Source organism: Coptis chinensis, chromosome 2, assembly GCF_015680905.1.
Source record: "Coptis chinensis isolate HL-2020 chromosome 2, ASM1568090v1, whole genome shotgun sequence".
Taxonomy (NCBI): Eukaryota; Viridiplantae; Streptophyta; class Magnoliopsida; order Ranunculales; family Ranunculaceae; genus Coptis; species Coptis chinensis.
The window spans coordinates 40050520-40069767 of NC_141457.1; the positions used below are offsets into that span (position 1 = coordinate 40050520).

General features: G+C 37.9%; 2 protein-coding genes across 2 annotated transcripts in view; both read right to left on the bottom strand.

The window, feature by feature from the left end:
• Positions 1-3660: 3660 nt before the first annotated feature.
• LOC147516019 (protein FAR1-RELATED SEQUENCE 5-like) lies at positions 3661-4107 on the bottom strand. The gene has a single exon (XM_086593139.1). It carries the CDS (start codon positions 4105-4107, stop codon positions 3661-3663), a length of 447 nt encoding a protein of 148 aa, XP_086449265.1.
• A 7008-nt stretch (positions 4108-11115) lies between these two features.
• Positions 11116-19248, bottom strand: part of LOC147516020 (uncharacterized) — a 68512-nt gene continuing 60379 nt past the window's right edge. Inside the window, exon 7 of the mRNA XM_086594528.1 lies at positions 11116-11495. Coding sequence (XP_086450654.1) covers positions 11385-11495 — 111 coding nt within the window. The 3' untranslated portion in view covers positions 11116-11384. The remainder of the gene's footprint in view (positions 11496-19248) is intronic.

Consider the following 19248-nt stretch of genomic DNA (forward strand, 5'->3'; position numbering starts at 1 on the left):
ACACTATATATGTCATACTCGAATGTTATGTCACTTTTTATAATATATGCTAGTAAGAGTTTTATACGTTTGGTAGTATATATTATTAGCGCTCGAATCACTGATAGATATGACACTATATATGTCATACTCGAATGTTATGTCACCTTTTATAACATATGTCAATTAAAGTTTTATAGTTGAATCACAGATAGATATGACACTATATATATCATACTCGAATGTTATCTCACTTTTTATAATATATGATAATAAGAGTTTTATACGTTTGGTAGTATATATTATTAGCGCTAAAATCACTGATAGATATGACACTATATATGTTATATTCAAATGTTATGTCACTTTTTAAAATATATGCTAATAAGACTTTTATACGTCTGGTAGTATTATTAGCTTTAGAATCACTGATAGATATGACACTATATATATCATACTCGAATATTATGTCACTTTTTATAATATATACGTTTGGTAGATATGCCGCTCTTGGTCACAAAAGGGAATCTACTTTTTTTTCTTCCTCAACCTTTATTTTTTCGTATACCGCTCCGCGAGCAAGAAGCACCCCGAGGAGAGTGAGAGAACGAAGTGGGCTATGGTGCACAAGCCTCTAGAAAGGGTGTAGAAAGAGAGGTTGGAAGCTCTTTCGTGACTGGGACGAGGCCATCCAAGCCAAAGAAAAGGGGGTGCCAAACCAGAACCTTGAGGAACCTTTCCGAAGCATTTTTGGCTAAATCCTTTGCTTCTGTAATGAGAGCCATGGGTAAATGAGTGAGCTCCACTTATCATACTAGAATGTTATGGTATTGTTTCTGATATATTCCTCTGCAACCGCTCCAACCTTCTATTCTGTTCATAGTCCAATTGTGATAAGAACAAAGAATGTTCATAGCTCATGACTATGAACAATCAATGTTCATAGTCCAATTGTGGTATGAACAAAGAATATTCATATCTCATGACTATGAACAATCATTGTTAATAGTACGTACAATATAGACTATGAACACTCATTGTTCATAGCTACCGAACTATGAACAATGAGTGTTCATAGCTACCGAACTATGAACAATCACTATTCATAGCTACCGAACTATGAACAATCACAATTCATAGCTCATGACTATGAACAATCATTGTTCATAGTCCAATTGTGGTATGTACATAGAATATTCATAGCTCATACTATGAGCACTCACCGAACTATGAACAATCACTGTTCATAGCTCATGACTATGAACAACCAATCGTGGTATGAACATAGATTATTCATAGCTCATGCTATGAACACTCACCGAACTATGAACAATCACTGGTCATAGCTCATGACTATGAACAATCATTGTTCATAGTCCAATTGTGGTATGAACATAGAATATTCATAGCTCATGACTATGAACATTGATTGTTCATAGTACGTACAATATGGACTATGAACACTCATTGTTCATAGCTACCGAACTATGAACAATCACTATTCATATCTACTTTCCAGTATGTTTATGTTCACACTCCCTTTCTCCCCACGCATTACAATTAAGAATTTGTTTCTTAATCAGGCAACTCCTCATCCTACGAGGAGGAACCAGCAGGTATATTCACAATAATTTTAGATCTTCCGAACTCCTAAGATTATTATAAGTGCTAGAGTCACTGATAGATATGACACTATATATGTCATACTCGAATGTTATATCACTTTTTATAATATATATATTTGGTAGTATATCATAAGAATCACAGATAGATATGACACTATATTTGTTATACTAGACTGTTATGTTATTGTTTATGACATATTCCTCTGTTCGGTGCTGTAAGAACGAACAGATCCATTTATGAATATATCAATGTCACACTAACTGACATATGTCTGCTGATGGTCTTGTCTCATGGTGAGGGACAACCCCAACATCCTAACAATAAGAAACAACAAAATATACAATGCTTGTCAATATAGCGTATAGAATATTGCTCTATTTCATTGATTAAACTAAAGAAAATAAGAAAATAACAGTATAGATACCGCTACAAAATAATTTAGAAACCAGTCTTGAAATCTTCACCATTTTGCGACAAATAGCACATGCTCCACTTGATCTAACTATTACAAAAAGAGGAGCTTTACAAAAATCTTGTTAGAAGATGACAACTGCTCTAAAGCTTAACAGCATTGTACTCCTCTTTTCTAACGTCAACTATCCGTAATACGGAAAAGACTCTCCTGTCATCACTATAAAACTTTCCCACATTGAATTTCTCTGAAACCTTGCTCCCAACCTCATCCACGGGAAACGTTATAAGTTCAACAGGAGAAAAATAGTCACTCTAATGGTACAATCTAAGTTTAGTTTACTCCCTACTAGAAAAATTACGTCGGTAAAAATTGTGTCATACCTTCCAAATCTGGACACCTACACTTTGTGTGCTCCGTAGATCGACACTTGCTACATTGCTTGGTCTTACGAGATCCTCCTGCTCCATTACCAACTTCCACTACGGCCACCAAACAAACAACATTACTTTGAACCCCATGAAAATAACAAACAAGAAACATTTTCTTGTGTTTATAAAAAGAAGATAATGTGCAAAATTATCACTTACATCCAGTATCTCTGTTTAACCCGTCATCATCCTCACTCATATCGGCAACTCCTGCAGCATGCTCGACATAGTTGTGCTTAGCACTTGGACCTGTAAAACAGTGCACCACAATAAAGATATTGACGAATACATATCAGAATCAACAAACTTTCGTAACTATTTAATGTTAATAGACAAGTGACAATATGGCAACGGTATAAGAAATTTACCCCCATCCTTTGGATGCAAAAGTGTACATGTGGGCCTTGTGTGCTCGAGAATACCACAGTGGCCACACTTATTTTTTCTTGTCTCATTCTGACTTTTCAATCTACTAGGTTTATGTGGCCTACTCTTCAATTTTATGTGTGGTGGATCATTAACAAATGGACGATGGGTGGTTTTAGGTGGGGTGAAAGGCATCTCTACCTCGGCGGTGCCTTTAGAAGATGGAATGCCATCCATTGTATCACTTTCTGGTGGAATATAAGGCATTTCAAAGGGAACTTGTGGATTGCCTTCAGAAGCTCTAGAAAAATATGATAACATGGATTTAAAAGCTTCACTATTTTTGGCTGTTTGAGAGGCCCACAAACATATCTTCTTGCATTTCCCTATAAGCTCACTGTGACGAATAATGGAAGCAGCCTGCGAAGAAAAACTTGAATCGTTATTTGGAACGACAGATTTTGCAACTCGTGTCCATCTCCTTTAAAAACAGCTCTAGGGTATTTCACGAAAGTCCTCATGTTTGTAAACTGAAATGATATGTCTACATGGAAATCCAAACGATTGAAATAGCCCACATAAACATCTAGCATCCTGCTCTAAAAGGTTGTATTCCACAGTCGTCTTTTTTTGCCTATTCAGATGACGACTGATGGTGTATACACGAATATTGTCACCCACATCACGTTTATCTTCTGCAGTGTACATCGCTTCCTCCTGTAAATGCTTCATAAAAGCAAGAAAAGCAGCTAGAGTATAGATGGATTCTGCCTACTTTGCATATTCAATCAAGTGGCTACCAATGAAAGGCTTTGTCGTTACAGTCCTTATCTCTTCTTTGCGCTCTCAGTGACGGATATTTGCAACTGCCAATTCCATTTTCCCAAATAGCTCAAACAGCCGCATCCCGGGCTTAACATGATGTCGTATAACAGAGTTAATAGACTCGCAATGTTGGTTGCTTCTGCAACCGCCAAAGAACTCACCATGAAGATACAATTCTGCCCACCTCGCCCGTTTCTTCTGTACCTTCATCACCCATGTGTTATGACTAACTTCGTATTTTTCCACTAGCTGTCTCCACCTTTCTTCAAACTCTCCCCGAGAACGTTTCATAAACATAATAGAGCTGAACTTTATTGCAAATCCAGGGATTTTGACATTGGTGATGCAATTTTTCAATATGTGCCAAGAGCATAGCCGGTGTTTCAAATTTGGAAGAATAGATTTCAAAGCTTTACGAATAGCTAGGTCACCATCAGTAATGACTGATTTAGGGTGTTCACCACACATTGCGCCAATAAATGATTTCAATGCCCACTTATAAGCATCATCGCACTCACTTATAATCAAAGCAAAACCAAAAATTATAGTCTATAGGTGGTTGTTGATTCCAGCAAACACAACGATCGGCATCTGGTACTGATTGCTCCTGTTCGTTGAATCAAACAACAACACATCACCAAAGCTACAATAATCTAGGCGGGAGGTGGAATCTGCCCAAAATAGCCCAGCCAACTGCCCACTCGCATTTAACTCATAGTTGTAATGAAATAAAGGATCTAACTTCACCTTGTCCTCCAAGTTGGCAAGTAGTGTGTTGGCGTCGCCATCAATACAGCGACTTCTCCTCTCTTTTCCCATTTTGTTATACAAGTCTTTTTTTGTAAAACCAACATTAAGGAAACCTCCAGCTATATGTGCATAGTGAACCATCACTTGGCATTTACGAACACCGACATCATTTAGTCACGTAGCAAATTCCAACGCTTCTCGACTCACATTTCTATGTGACCGAAGAAACATTAAACTCGGATGCGGTACAAGTGGATGTGTGTGTTCCCCAATAAACTCTTTCACAGTCCACAACTTTGCTTCAGAATCAAAAACAACAACAATGCGGGATTTACAATTGAACCTAGTGACCTGTCTGGGTGTTCTTTTGGGTGTCATCGATTGGAGTTTATCTGCACGTCGTTCACCTTCGGCTGAACACATAAATCTCCGTTTAGTAGCAACTCCTTTTGAATGAATTCTATAAACATCCTTACGAACATCAAAGCCGAATGATTTGGCATACTCATTATAAATAGTGTAGGCCTCGTCCGAGGTCTTGAACTGCATAGATAAAAATGTTGTTTTGTCTTCTATATAAGCCCTATATGTATGTAACTCTTCAGCATTACTATCACTACTGTCAATATTTTCATTCTCCATCAGGGAAACAGTTGATTCCACATCCACAGAATCACTTTCATCATACGCAAAACTTTCGAAACATAGACTTCTAAGAAACTCTTCGTCATCATCGAGCCTTATTTCATTCGTTATAAGAGCGCCTACCTAAATAAAGAAAACTTTTTTTTAGTACAAACGACCTAAATATGAAAAATTCTAATGTACCTTAAAGAGAAGAGGAAAGATTAAATCGACTTCAGTTATTGGATGATAAACTAACCTCAATGTTCGAATGTATTCAAGAACGTATTCAAGTCGTGTAGTGTTGTTGGTTGATGTCACTCTTTTTTGCTCTACTTCTTTGCTGTAAACTTTAGAGAGTGAAAGAAGTAAATGATTGGGTTGATTGACCATGAATTTAAGAAGAGGTGAAAGGGGTGAAGATTTGGGCGCACAATCTAATGGAGAAGAATAGAAAATACAAGAAATTGAGGACGAATTAAAATATTTGAAATGCCAACGCTACCCCTAGGTGGGCACTTTGGCTACCGGTTACGGGTCGGAAAATATGTGGTCAGGAATCATGCGTAGCCATACATCACGCGCACTGAAGAAACCCTCATATTGTAAAGTAACAAAACCAACAAGAGCATTGCAACAAATGCCCAAGTTAAAGAGTCCCAGTCTGTAACCTCAATTATTCATTCGGACACGATCACTAAATGTATGGTCCAAGTTGCACATTGTGTTGAGGTCTAACACGGCCGCTGAAACCAACTTCAATGTAAACGAGTTGTTTAAGGCTAAGTCTAATTGTGCGGCAAAACACCAAATATCACGGAACTGATGTAGAAGATATGTCTTGCTAACTCTATCCCCATCATTCATTAATTATCACATATCATTGATACAAAAAATTCCAAAATGACAAAGAAGCCTGACTAATACTTTCAAACAAACGCAAGTTCTAGGAACCGTTATCTTAGATCTTTCCAGACTGGGTGTGCAACGACAGGACATATGATTCGGGGGTATAATTGATCTTCTGCAACTTAATGCATTAGAAAAGTTCAACTACCTTCGCAAATAAGAACAATGAAAATCAATATTTTGAAAAAATGAAATAGAAAGTGTTGAATTTTAACGTTCTTTGGCCCAACTGCTAGTGACCTCAATAAGTGCAGTCCCACACTCTCATCTAGCATCAATATAGAGAAGAGACTAGCATCTTGATCGTCAGAACTTATATACGAAGTGAGACGACTTAGCCCCCAAGAAAAGAACAAAAGATGAAACATGTGCCAATATAATTAAGCTAATGAGAACTATTTCATCATTTAGTGTCCTCTATATTGGAAAATATTATTTACATAAGATAATTAACCGAGACCCTCTTCAAGTTTTATTACCGGCTTTCCAAAAGACTCCCCATGGCCATACCCGAGTATTTATTTCCTCTGGAAGGGTTTACAGGGAGCAACAAGGATTAGTATTGTCTTACTTTACAAAACTAACATCCCTGAGTAGAGAGTTTCTGTTAACACTTAAACAATAATCAACATGAGCAGTGAAACACCACATTCCTGAAACACTTTATTTTCCTTACTAGTTCCGGGACACCACCAATGTCAGCTGTTGAGGCTCTCCCGTTGCTTGAGATATACATTTTGTCTGTCATATTGATCCCCCGGGGCCTGGAGAATAGCGTAAATGTGTAATGGAAGTATTAGTCAACCACCATAAAACTATTCTTGGTGATGATCATGCAAATGAAGACAATAGAGAATTCTTTGAAATCTTAAAGTAGATTCAAAGATTACTAGATTAGTAATGATAAAGCAACTCTTCTTACAGCAGCATTCACTGAAGATGAGATCAAAGAAGCTCTTTCGAGATGGATAGCTATAAAGCCCCAAGCCCAGATGGATACACAGCTCAATTCGTCATGTTCAGTTGGTTTGTGATTAGGGAGGATTTCTGTAAAGCCATTATGTATATATGATACATGCATGTACACCCTAAAGGTATCAACTCTACTTTCATGTGTTTAATAACTAAAATTCCTAATCCTTCAAAGGCAGCTGACTAGACTTATTGCCTACTGCAATCGTCAGCTTGAATCAAGCTGCCTTCATACCAAAAATATTCAACAGTGACAATCTGTATATTTCACATGAGTAGAGGAATTTCCAGACTTCACACCCAACATAAAATTCTCCCGATGCTCACTCTCAAAGGTCACAAATGCCCGAGTCACCTTCTCTTCGCAAATGATATTCTTATTTTCTTCAATGGTCATATGAGAAGCATTATGGAGATTTCTTATTTTCTTCAGAGATATCAAGAGGCAGTTGAGCAAAAGGTTAACAAAGTCAAGAGCAAACTACTAATGGGTGGCATGTCACTTGCTAGGAGAAGAGCTATTATTCTAGAAATGGGGATTGAAGAAGGATGTTTCCCAGAGAAGTATCTAGGCGTACCCCTTGTCAAAGGGAAAGTTACAAGAGCAAATGTTTGCTCTTTACTTGACAAAATCAGGAAACAGCTGGCCAACTAGAGAGGCAGATTGATATCCTTCCAAGGAAGATGTGTTCTAATCAAAGCAGTGATTTCTAGTATCCCCATACACAATATGTCAATCTACAAGTGGCCAATATCTCTTATGAAAGAGGTCGAGCGAGCTATGAGCAATTTCTTATGGTTAAGAGATTTGCAAAAGAAGAAAGTTGTTATAATCAGCTGGGATAAAGTCTGCAAACCTTATGAAGTGGGTTGCTTGGGCATTCGAAAACTGAGAGAAGTGAACATGGCAATGCTGATGAAACTAGCATGGTTCTTTAGGTCTGGGTCTGATGCTTTCTCTTCCTTCATGAGACTGAAGTTCCTTACTAAGGAAGGTGCTCTTATAAACTACTACAAGTCATCTTCTATTTGGCCAAGGGTTAAGAAAGCTTTACAGGAGATTGACATAAAATGCCAATGGGTCATTGGAAATGGTGCAAAGATTGATTTGTGGAGGGATTTGTTCAAGGTGGAAACATTCCATTCAGAAGGGTTTGAACTTACCAGACCATGCTCTGAAAGGATGCACTCTTAAACTCGAAAGCCTTATTCAAGGTCCTATTCTCAGATGCCCGGCCCACATTACACATTTGTTGCACCTTGTAGGACTCAGCCTTCATGATGTGAAGAAATCCATTAATGAAGACTACTTGGTTTGGTGGCCCAACATTAAAGGGCACTTCTCTACTCAAGGTGCATTCCAGGAAATCAGATTCAAGAGGCCTAAAGTACACTGGTCCAAACATGTATGGAATTCCTGCATATATCCCAAACACGGAGGTACAGTTTGGAAACTCTGGTCAGAAGCTATTGCTACGGATGAGAACATCAAGAAAAGGGGAGTCACTATCGCGTCTAAGTGTAAACATTGTGGTGCTCAAGAAGAGTCTCTTATTCACCTTCTTTGGGAGTGTGTGTTCGCGAAAGAAATGTGGAATTGGCTAGCCGGAAAATTCAAGTTCAGAGGGACATTCACCAACATGAAGGAAGCCATTAAACTGAGTGCGCCTGAGAGCTGTACATCTATGGACTGCTGCAGTTTTTGAAGGCATGACCAGCTTATGGAAACATAGGAACAAGATTTTCTTTCAAGACAAAGCAGTATCAAAAGCCTTTTGTGAGGGTATTGTAAGATCACATATCATCATGACTTCTTACCTCTCAAAAGGACACACGGATCCGTTTGATGCCGGAATTCTGAACGAATGGGGTATCCATATGAATGTTGCTGCTGCGAGAAGGAGGATTCACTGTATTTGGATACCACCAGCCACAACACAAGTGAAGCTCAACACTAACGGTGTAGCCAGAGGTAATCCTAGGCCTGGGGGTTTTGGGGTCTCCTTTCGCGACCACATTGGCAACTTCCTATACGTTCTGGGTGGAGGATTGGGCAACACTACATGTTATCTAACCGAATGTACATCCATAGTTGAAGGGGTCGAGGCAGCTTTGTCAAGGGGATGGAATAACCTATGGGTGGAATCCGACTTATCAGCAACGGTAACTACTGCCAACTCATTATCTATGCCATAGGAACATCTCAACATATGGAAACTATGCTCTCGTGCATGTGCGTCCTTGCGAGTGACCCATACTTGGAGGGAAGCCAACCAAGCGGCTGACATCATTGCTAAGAGAGTGTCTCGACTGGTTAACAATGAGATCATATTTTGTAATGGCAGACCCCCATGGATATATAAATGGGAGGTGCCTTACGGTTTGTATGTGCGCCATGTATGAGTAACTATGGGAATTAGCACTGCCTAGAAAACTTATAATTCTTTTCCATTCTTTTTAATATATTTTTAACTTACCAAGCAAAAAAAAAATTTTTATTTCACATTAGCTCATGTGAAAAAACATGATAGAAAGGGTATCTCCCCTAGATGTTAATTGAAGGTTGACATTAGTAAAGCTTTTGATACTATGTCAGTTGGACTTCCATTGAAAGCCTCCTTCTGTGTTTCACATTTTCCCATCGCTAGTGCATTGGATTAAGATGTGTTAATCCACACCATAATACTCTATCCTAATAAATGGTTCTCTGGAAGACTACTTTAAAGGAAAGAGAGTATTGAGACAAGGAAGCTCTATGTGCCCTTATCTCAACCTACTGCTATTCTTCAAGGGAGATATGCAGTCCATGCACACTATTAAGGTGATCCTGAACACATTTGTTCAAGTAACGGGACTCAATATCAACAACTCGATCCAAAACTGCTCTAGCCATTGGAGGATTGAGTCATGAAGAAAGTCAACTTTTGGCTAACATCATGGAGGTAAAACTTCCTTAACCTCCTGTCACCTATGTTGGACTTCCTTTAGTTTCTTCTCGGTTTGGTATAAAAGAATGCCAGCCTCTCATTAGAAAGGTCACAAATAGAATTCAAAATTGGAAGTCAAGATGAATTTCTCATGCTGGAACACTTGAATCGATTCACTATGTCGGTATGTCCTCTCATTTTTCCATGTTTACTGGGCTAGGACATTTATCCCATTTTATACTGTTCTAGATGAGGTTAGAATATGTAATAGATTTCTCTGAAGTGATCCTACATATGGAAGGAAGTATGCATCATACAAATAAGGCCAAAACTAATATGAGAAAGAAGGAAGGAGGGCTAGGCATTATGGATATGAGGCTTTGGAATAAGCTAGTTCTTTGTTTTTCTGCAACTAACTTGACTCTTTTTTCGACCTACATTTTTGGAAGACCATATGAGGCATTGTTAATAACTATGACTGAATACAAAAAGATAAAAGAATATTTGAGCACGTATCAAAGTGAGGATTACTGAACTCATCCAAAGAGTGGGTGACATAGTGTTTCATATTCAAGCATGTTACTTATTCAGTTACACATTCTAAAACTTGGTTGGTTCTTTTATAAATTGTGGTTTTAGGGTCGATTGCTTTGGGAGGAACTTTCTGGAACTCCACTTCGTATGCAGAAAATGTGAAGGGGAAAAAAAATATTGTATGATGAAAGTTAATTGTATACTGCGGTATACAATTAACAATTTTAGTAGATATATAGGGAGCATTAGTGACCTGATTAACAATTCCAGTTTGCTATTGAATATCTATGTATATTTTATAGCTAGCTTGGAGAGGCCTAACTATTTTCTAACATAAAGGCATGGATAAATTGCTGGGTAGACTATAACACTATTATATTTTGGGATTCTCGTAGCTTCGCAAGCTGACTTGGAGGATAAAAAGCCATGCATTAGAGCTTGGAGCCCATATAATCTTGTCATCATGTAATGTATCTGTTGATGTTTGTGTCCAAAATCATGCTCTTTTGACAGGTCCCTAGAGAATATTCTGAACATTATCATTCCAATTTCCAAACCCTAGCTGAAAAAAGAGAGCTAACTTTGGCATCAAGAGGAACATCCAAGTGATTCCTAGCTTCAGGCATTTCAATGAGAATAGTCTCATAACATCATTAGTCATACCAAACATGAGTGTTTTCTATACTGGAGATGATGTATTTGATGAACTTCTTAGCAACATATCTGGACTACAAAATATTATTCCAAACCCATGCATGAGCAGTCCTTTGGGATCTTAAGGTTCTAGAAATAGTTATTCTTAATGTGGTTGTTCGATCCATGTCCATGTTGTCCAAAGGGAGTTTTCTTTTAGACACTAGTTTGAAAACCAGTCCAATATATATGCCTAGAGGGAAAGAAAACCACAAGGAATATACAAGCCATCTTTGACAGGACTTTAATATAAAGCTTGAGATGCCAAGTTTCAACAAGCTCATAAGCACACCTATTGCATCCCAATAAAATAGTGGAGTCAGAGAAATAAGAATGCTAAGCAACAGTAGCACCTTGTTTAGCCTTTAACACTATCTCCTCGGTGGTTGTGCCGATGATTTCATTGGAACGCTTCAAACTTACGCAGTAATATCTACCAATAGTATCCTGTCATGCACAGATTAACACATCAGGACCCAAAGATGGAAACCAAGCAAGAGATGATTAACTAACAGTAGGATCACAATCAAGAGGAAAATTAAATCTTATTTTCTCCTCTCATCTTAAAAGTCCAACAAAAATCCTTGCCAACTATCGCCCTTGACACTGTAATCGTACAATTTTTCCTACATTTACATCACTTATTTCAAATTATCATGTGCATTTATTATGAAAATCTAAAATGCTCCCAGGAATAGTACAATTTATACTTCCATCACCCCTTATGGCAAATATGTCATAAAAGTTGACTATTAGGTTTGCAGAGTCCTACTTGCTAGTAGCATTGTCTATGAAAAGACTTCTTACCCAGTCTATGAATATCTTCTTTTATGCCTTTTTGAACTTTTAAAATTAGTAAAATTAGATTGTAGGTTATTGATAAGAGCCCAAAACTGTAGTTTTAACCCCCTTAATAATACTATTTTTAGACCAATTATGAGAGCAATAAATAAGAGTTAATGTTAATTACGTGTTTTTATGTATTTCAAGCATGGAACTCAATTATGTGCAGAAATGTGCCACTTTGGCGATATAAAGGAGCGTTCTGTGATAAAGGCCAAGATTCAAGGAGACAAAGCCTTTATGAAGCCCGGTCAAAAGCTGAAAAGTCAACACGGGCAGAAACAGTGCACAAGGTAGCAGAACTTTCGAAGACCATATCTTTGGACTCAGACCTCGGATTTGGGCCTACCTTACGTCAAAACAACCGGCTCGGAAAAAGCTTTCCAATGGTCCAAGCTTTGACCCAATAAGAGGAGCAAAAGTGGACGAAAAGTCTACTGAAGTCAAAGCTAATTGAAACGGGCTCTGTGGACTGAAGAAATTGGGCTTTGGGCTCGATTTTCCGGCCCAAAATATGAGACCTCAACCCATGCACGAAATTGTGGATTTGGTCTCCTTCTTTACATAAAACAAGACTTAGCTCTTAAGAAAGATATAGTTAGATAGCTTAGAATAGAAAGTAGCCATTAAAATAGCTTGTAGATCTAGTTTTTGAATTGAATTAGTTAAATTAATTAGTTTCATACATTGTTTTAGATTAGTTATTTGGGAATGATTGTTCTTCATTGATTAGATAAATAAAATAGTAGTTCTTGATCATTTCGATTTTGCCATTTAAATTTGTAGATCTAAGTTCAATTCTTGTTGTTATTCCATTCTTAGTATTAATTAGATTTGAAGTATTGCTAGTTAAAATTAGTAAAGTTCAAATCTTTATATTATGTCTAGTTTTAATTCAATGGGAAATGATAGTTTGATGAATCAAGGCTAAACCTCCATGAGAGAGGTTTGATGAAGCCTTGATGAAAACTTGATTGTGTAATATAGAATCGTTGTAAGAATCTATTCCACTCTAGAAGGTCGTTGATTCGCCATGAGAATTGGTTGATGACCTCACATACTAGTTATGAACTGGTAGAAATGCCATGTATAATTAGGGATTAGAACGACCAATTCTTACTGTGAGAACGTAAGAATTGGTTTACAACAAATATACGCTAGTTTATTAAGTTGGATTCAAGGTGGAATCAAATTCTCCTAATTCTTTATCTAGATTCAACTCTTAGCAATTTGTCATTTCGTTATTCGTAGCCTGTTATTTGAATTCACATCGTAGTATAAATTCCACCATTACTCTCATTAGACTTTGGATAGACTCGACAATTGTGGAAAACTTGAATGCTAAAGGACTAGGAGTGGAACGAATCTTCTATTCCAACTCTACGTCAATAGATTCGAGAGTAGAAAAAAAATATCTTTGATAAGTAACAGTTCAGTTTATAGTTTTACTTGCGTTTAGAGTTCATTGCTTTATTCATTAGTAAAACTATTCTTTTTATGTTTATCAAATGGAGCCGCTGCCATCTTAGTACTCTTTAGTATTGTTTTCTGTAGACTTGATAGTTTTTCAAAGTCCCATAAGCCACCCACCCTTGTTTGGGATTCTCACTGTGGTCGTCTATTTCAGCTTTGCAAGTTTCCATGAAAAATTACTCGGAGCGCACCTGCGCCCTGGGCAAGCCAAAGTGGAGTGCACCCTGCACCCACACGCCTGGAATCCCACCCTTTGGATGAGCGCCACCTGCGCCCTACCAAGGCCAACTTGGAGCGCCACCTGCACTCACACGCCTGGAATTCCAACTTTTGCTTGCGCGTGACATGCGCCTTACCAAGGCCAACTTGGAGCGCGACCTGCCCCTGCGCTGGAATCCTACCTTTTGCACGAAAGCGACTGCATACGACTAGGCATATTCTGAGCGCACCCGTGCCTTCTGCTGAAACTGCCCGATTTCCACAAGTTTGTTTCGAACTTCCATTTCTTCAAAGTTTTCAGTGTTCTAACTTGTTATATACACTGAGCACGCGTAAACAAGACGCTATTCATAAGCAAAGCAAGGAGGCTTTCAGGTACTCTTTTCTTCCACACCTCGCATCTTCTGTTAGAGGTTCATATTCCTCCCACCCCGGTGCTTAAACCTCTTCCTCCTGAGTTAAAGTATATTCAACTTGATCCGAAAGGTAGTCATCCGATAATTATATCTTCTCTGTTATCTAAGGAGGAAGAGACACGATTGATCAGGGTGATTAGGGAACATCGCTCTGCGATTGGTTGGTCCCTAGCCGACATTAAGGGAATTGACCTTAATGTGTGCACACATCGTATCCATTTAGAGGATAACGCAAAGACTTCCCGTGAACCTTAGCGTCATTTAAACCCTGCCATGAAAGAAGTGGTTGATAAAACATAAAATTTGATCGTTTACCTACGAAATGAACGATGAAACTCAAAACGTAAGTAAACTAAAACTATCTTATGTGCCTATATTTTATCAAAGATTCTACTCTCAATCCTATGAGATATAGTGGAGTAGATGATTCGTTCCACTCCTAGTCCTTCCGCATGCTGTGTTCTCTACATATAAGTAATCTTAACTAAAAAGTCTAATGAGAGATTTACGAAATGGCAACTAGACTACGATGCAACTACCCACAAGATGCAACTAGTCGACTTTTAGAACAGCTATGGGAATGCTACGTCGATTCTATGATAAGGAGTTAGAGGGGGATTGATTCCACCTTAACTCGACTTAATCCTACCTACGATGAATCGTCATAATCCAAATTGAACTGCTTCGCAGAACAATCTAGTTACTCCTAATTCCTAATTACACATGGCATTTCTACCAATTCATAACTAGCATGTGAACGATTACAACCATTCTTATGGTGAATTAATCATTTCTAGAGTGGAAAAGAAATTATGACGACTCTACGATAATTGGAATCAAGCTTTCATCAAGGCTTCTCAACCCCCTCTAATGGGGGTTTAGCCGAGAATCATTACGCAATCATTCCCAATGGAATTCAAACAAGACATGATATAAAGATTTGAACTTTACTTGTTTAAATCCAATTCAAAACTACTAATGCAATAATTGGATTAAACTAATAATGACAAATAATTAATTTTACGAATTGAAATTAAATAATTAATGGAAATGAAACTAGATTATGGAGAACACTATTTTATTAATCTAATGAATAATAAAACAATGATTCAAATACTAAATTAATAATCTAACTAATCTAGGTCTAGCTATCTACGTAATAAGGGAATTTAGATCTACACAATTGTAAATGACAAGAATCGAAATTGACAAACTAGCTATTTTATTTATCAAACTAATGAAGAACAATGATTCTAAAGATTAATCTAAAACAATAATTGAATTTGAACTAAACTTAATTTTATTACATGAAAACTAGATCTAGACTTATCTATATTTTTAGGGCTAATTAGCTACCTCTAACTATCTACCATTAACAAAGAGCTAAGCTTTTGTTTTTATATATTTTCAGATCTAAAAATCGTGCATGGGCTTGGAACCATGTTTTGGGCCAGAGAATCAGGCCCAAAACCCAATTCTTTCAGTCCAAAAAGGCCTCTTCAGTTGCAGTTGGCTTCAACAGACTTTTTGTCCACTTCTACTCCTCTGATTGGGTCAAGGCTTAGACCATTGGAAAGCTCTTTCCGAGACGGTCGTTTTGACATAAGGTAGGCCCAATTCCGAGGTCTGAGTCCAAAGATATGGTCTTCGGAAGTTCTATTGACTTTGTGCACTGTTTCTGCCCGCGTGGACTTTGACTTTTCATCTTTTGACCGGGCTTTACAGAAGCTTTGTCTTCTTGAAAATTGGCTTTTAATCACAGAACTCCTTAGCAACCGACCTTTGCTCCTTTATCTAGCTAAAAGTGGCACATTTACGCACATAATGGACTTTGAAGCCTGAAATGCATAAAACACGTGTCGGTATTAACTCTTAATTATTACTCACATAATTGGTCTAAAAGTATGACTATTACGGGGTTAAAACTACAGTTTTGGGCTCTTATCAAACCACCCCAAACAGCATTTTGCTTGTCCTCAAGCAAAGATGAGAAATTAGAATAAGTGACCAAAAATAGAGTTTTAACTCTACGGTTTATTTGAGTGCGATTGCATTGACCATATGCAACAATGCCTTAAACTACTAGGAATTCCCTAGTGGGCCGAGTTATAGCCTCGTGAGAGTTTTCCAGTGAAGGTACTCACAAACTTCATCTATACTACAAGCGACTAAGAAATAAAACTATTGTTTCCTTATTCATGCTCTAAATTAACTATACCTCTCACTCAATGATGCATATAGAGTAATCAAAGTCGAAACCTAAGCTAATATATGCATAATAATCAATCATCTACAATAAACATATATACAATGAGTAATACTATGAAATGCCTAGCGGGTTAGTTTACGAAACTTCGAATAAGCGTCCTTAAGTAGGTTCTCACAATAATTGTCAAGATACAACACTCGATTTTTTTCCACTCAAGTTTATTTACTCCGATTAATGCGGTGGGCACACTTTACCTTACAATCTCAATGACAACAAGGAAGCCTGAGTCGATCAAACACATCTGCCACTTACTATCACACTAACCTATTCCTAATTGAGCTAGAGGTCTTTATTAGGTGTTGTGGGGATTAGGAGATGGTTTAAGAATGAAGGAAATGGATATTTGATAGGAGCCCAAAACTGTAGTTTTAACCCCTTAATAATCATACTTTTAGACCAATTATGTGAGTAATAAGTAAGAGTTAATACTGATTACGTGTTTTTATGCATTTCAGGCTTCAAAGTCCATTATGTGCAGAAATGTGCCACTTTAGCGAGATAAAGGAGTAAAAGTCAGCAGAACTTCGAATGCCATATCTTTGGACTCAGACCTCGGAATTGGGCCTACCTTATGTCAAAACGACCGGCTCGGAAAGAGCTTTCCAATGGTCTAAGCCTTGACCCAATCAGAGGAGCAGAAATGGACGAAAAGTCTGTTGAAGCGAACTGCAGCTGAAGAGGCCTTTTTGGACTGAAAGAATTGGGTTTTGGGCCTGATTCTCTGGCCCAAAACATGGCTCCAAGCCCATGCACGATTTTTGGATCTGGATGTATAAAAACAAAAGCTTGACTCATTGTTAATGGAAGTTAGGTTAGGTAGATAGTTAGACCTAGATTAGTTAGCCTCCATTAATTAGTTTTAGAACTTAGTTTAATTAGTTTCAATTCATTGTATTAGATTAAACAAATGAATCTTGTTCTTCATTTGATTAGATCAATAAAGTAGTATTTTTTATCAATTTCGATTTTGTCATTTCCATTTCTAGATCTAATTTCAATTCTTGTTCTTATTTCATTTTAGTCATTAATTTAGATTTCATTATTGTTTAAATTAGTAAATTTCAATGCTTTATATTATGTTTAGTTTTAATCTAAATGGAAATGATTGCGGAATGATTCAAGGCTAAACCTCCATTAGAGGGGGTTGAGAAGCCTTGATGAAAGCTTGATTCCGACTATCGTAGAATCGTCGTAATTTCCTTTCCACTCTAGAAACGTTTAGTTCACCATGAGAATGGGTTTAATCGTTCACATGCTAATTATTAATTGGTAGGAATGCCATGTGTAATTAGGGATTAGGAAGAACCGATTGTTTCAGCGTAGCGATTCAATTCGGATTCGACGACTTCGTCGCCGCTAGTGGATTAAGTTGAGTTAAGGTGGAATCAATCCCCTCTAACTCCTTAACATCGAATCAACGTAGCATTCCCTTAGTTGTCCGATAGTCGAAGTAGTTGCATTTTCGTGGGTAGTTGCATCGTAGTCTAATTCCCCCTTCGTAAAGCTCTCATTGACTTAAGACTGATTTCTTAGACTTAGAAAACAATCCATGCTAGGGAACTAGGAGTGGAACGAACTTCCTACTCCACTTAGTGCAATTCGCATCGAGAGTAGAAGCTTTGATAATTGAGTGTAAAAGGATAGTTTTAGTTTACTTACGCATTTGAATTCATCGTTCATTTCGTAGGAAAACTATACATTTTACGTTTATCAAATGGCGCCGCTGCCATCTTAGTTGCACTTTAGCATTGTTTTCCTTGTAGAAGTAGTCATTTTTAAGTCCCATTAAACCCACCCACCCTTGTTTGTTTCTATACTGGTTTGCCCATTTCAGCGTGACAAATTCGAGAAAATACCGCGGGCGGCGCCGCTCAGGAGAGAGCGACCAGCTAAGTTCTTGGAATTTCGTCTACCAGCGAAGCGCCCGTGCCCATACCAAAGCGACGACGGCTCAAACACTTGTAATTGAATTTACACCGGCGACCAGCCCCATGTGGAGCGACGACCAGCTTAAAACACTGTAATTTGAAAATTACTTTCGCTGACGACCATACTATCGCGGCGTGGTGAGCGTGTTAAATTTTTCGGATTTCAACATTTTTTATTCAAACTTTGATCTTTCATATTTTTCAGCGTTCTAACCTGCTCTATACACTGAACAAGCTTAAACAAGACGCTATTCATAAGCGAAGCAAGGACGCAATCAGGTATTCCTTTCTTCCACACCTCGCATCTCCTGTTAGAGGTTTATACTAGTATATCAGAATTGTTTGGAGTGTTGTATGTTTAGTTAAGTTCGACTTAGTCTTGCATGAGATTAAGGTCCGGCCGAACAAAAACACCGAACGTCAATACACAACAACATCAACAATCAAATCTATCTAGTATACCACCCACTACACCTCTAACTACTATTTCACACACACCTGATATAATGGGGAAGAAAAGAGACTCCTCTCCGGACTTCTACAAAGCCTTGGCGATAGCCCCAAATCTTGCATCGTTCTAGCGGACCAGTGGGGATTTGAGAATCCCTCCAAATATTTTTAATTTGTTACCCGTTTTTCATGGTTTAGACCATGAAAAACCTTATCGGCTACATCGTAGGATTGAACAAGTCTTAACAACATTCCACCATCCTACGGTTGGTGCGGAACAAATTAAATTAAGGGTATTCCCTTTCACCTTAGCCGATAAAGGCGTCTTGGTTAACGCCCAAGCGCCTAATTACGGGGACTCATGGGCTAAACTTGTTGTTTGTTTATGGAACATTTTACCCACCCCTAAAAGACGGATGAGATGCTTTCCAAGATTCATTTCTTTTCGACAAAATCCTCATGAATCATTTCGAGGCTTGGAATCGTTTCACCCGATCTGTTTTATAGAGTGTCCACACCATAACTTAGCGAAAGACACGTTAGTTCGTGCCTTTTTCAAAGGACTTCTACACCACCATAAAGAAGTCCTTGACATAATGAAT

Bases quoted from the DNA above. Each gene is read 5' to 3' on its own strand.
- LOC147516019 (XM_086593139.1), bottom strand. From the start codon at position 4,107: ATGTGTGGTGAACACCCTAAATCAGTCATTACTGATGGTGACCTAGCT.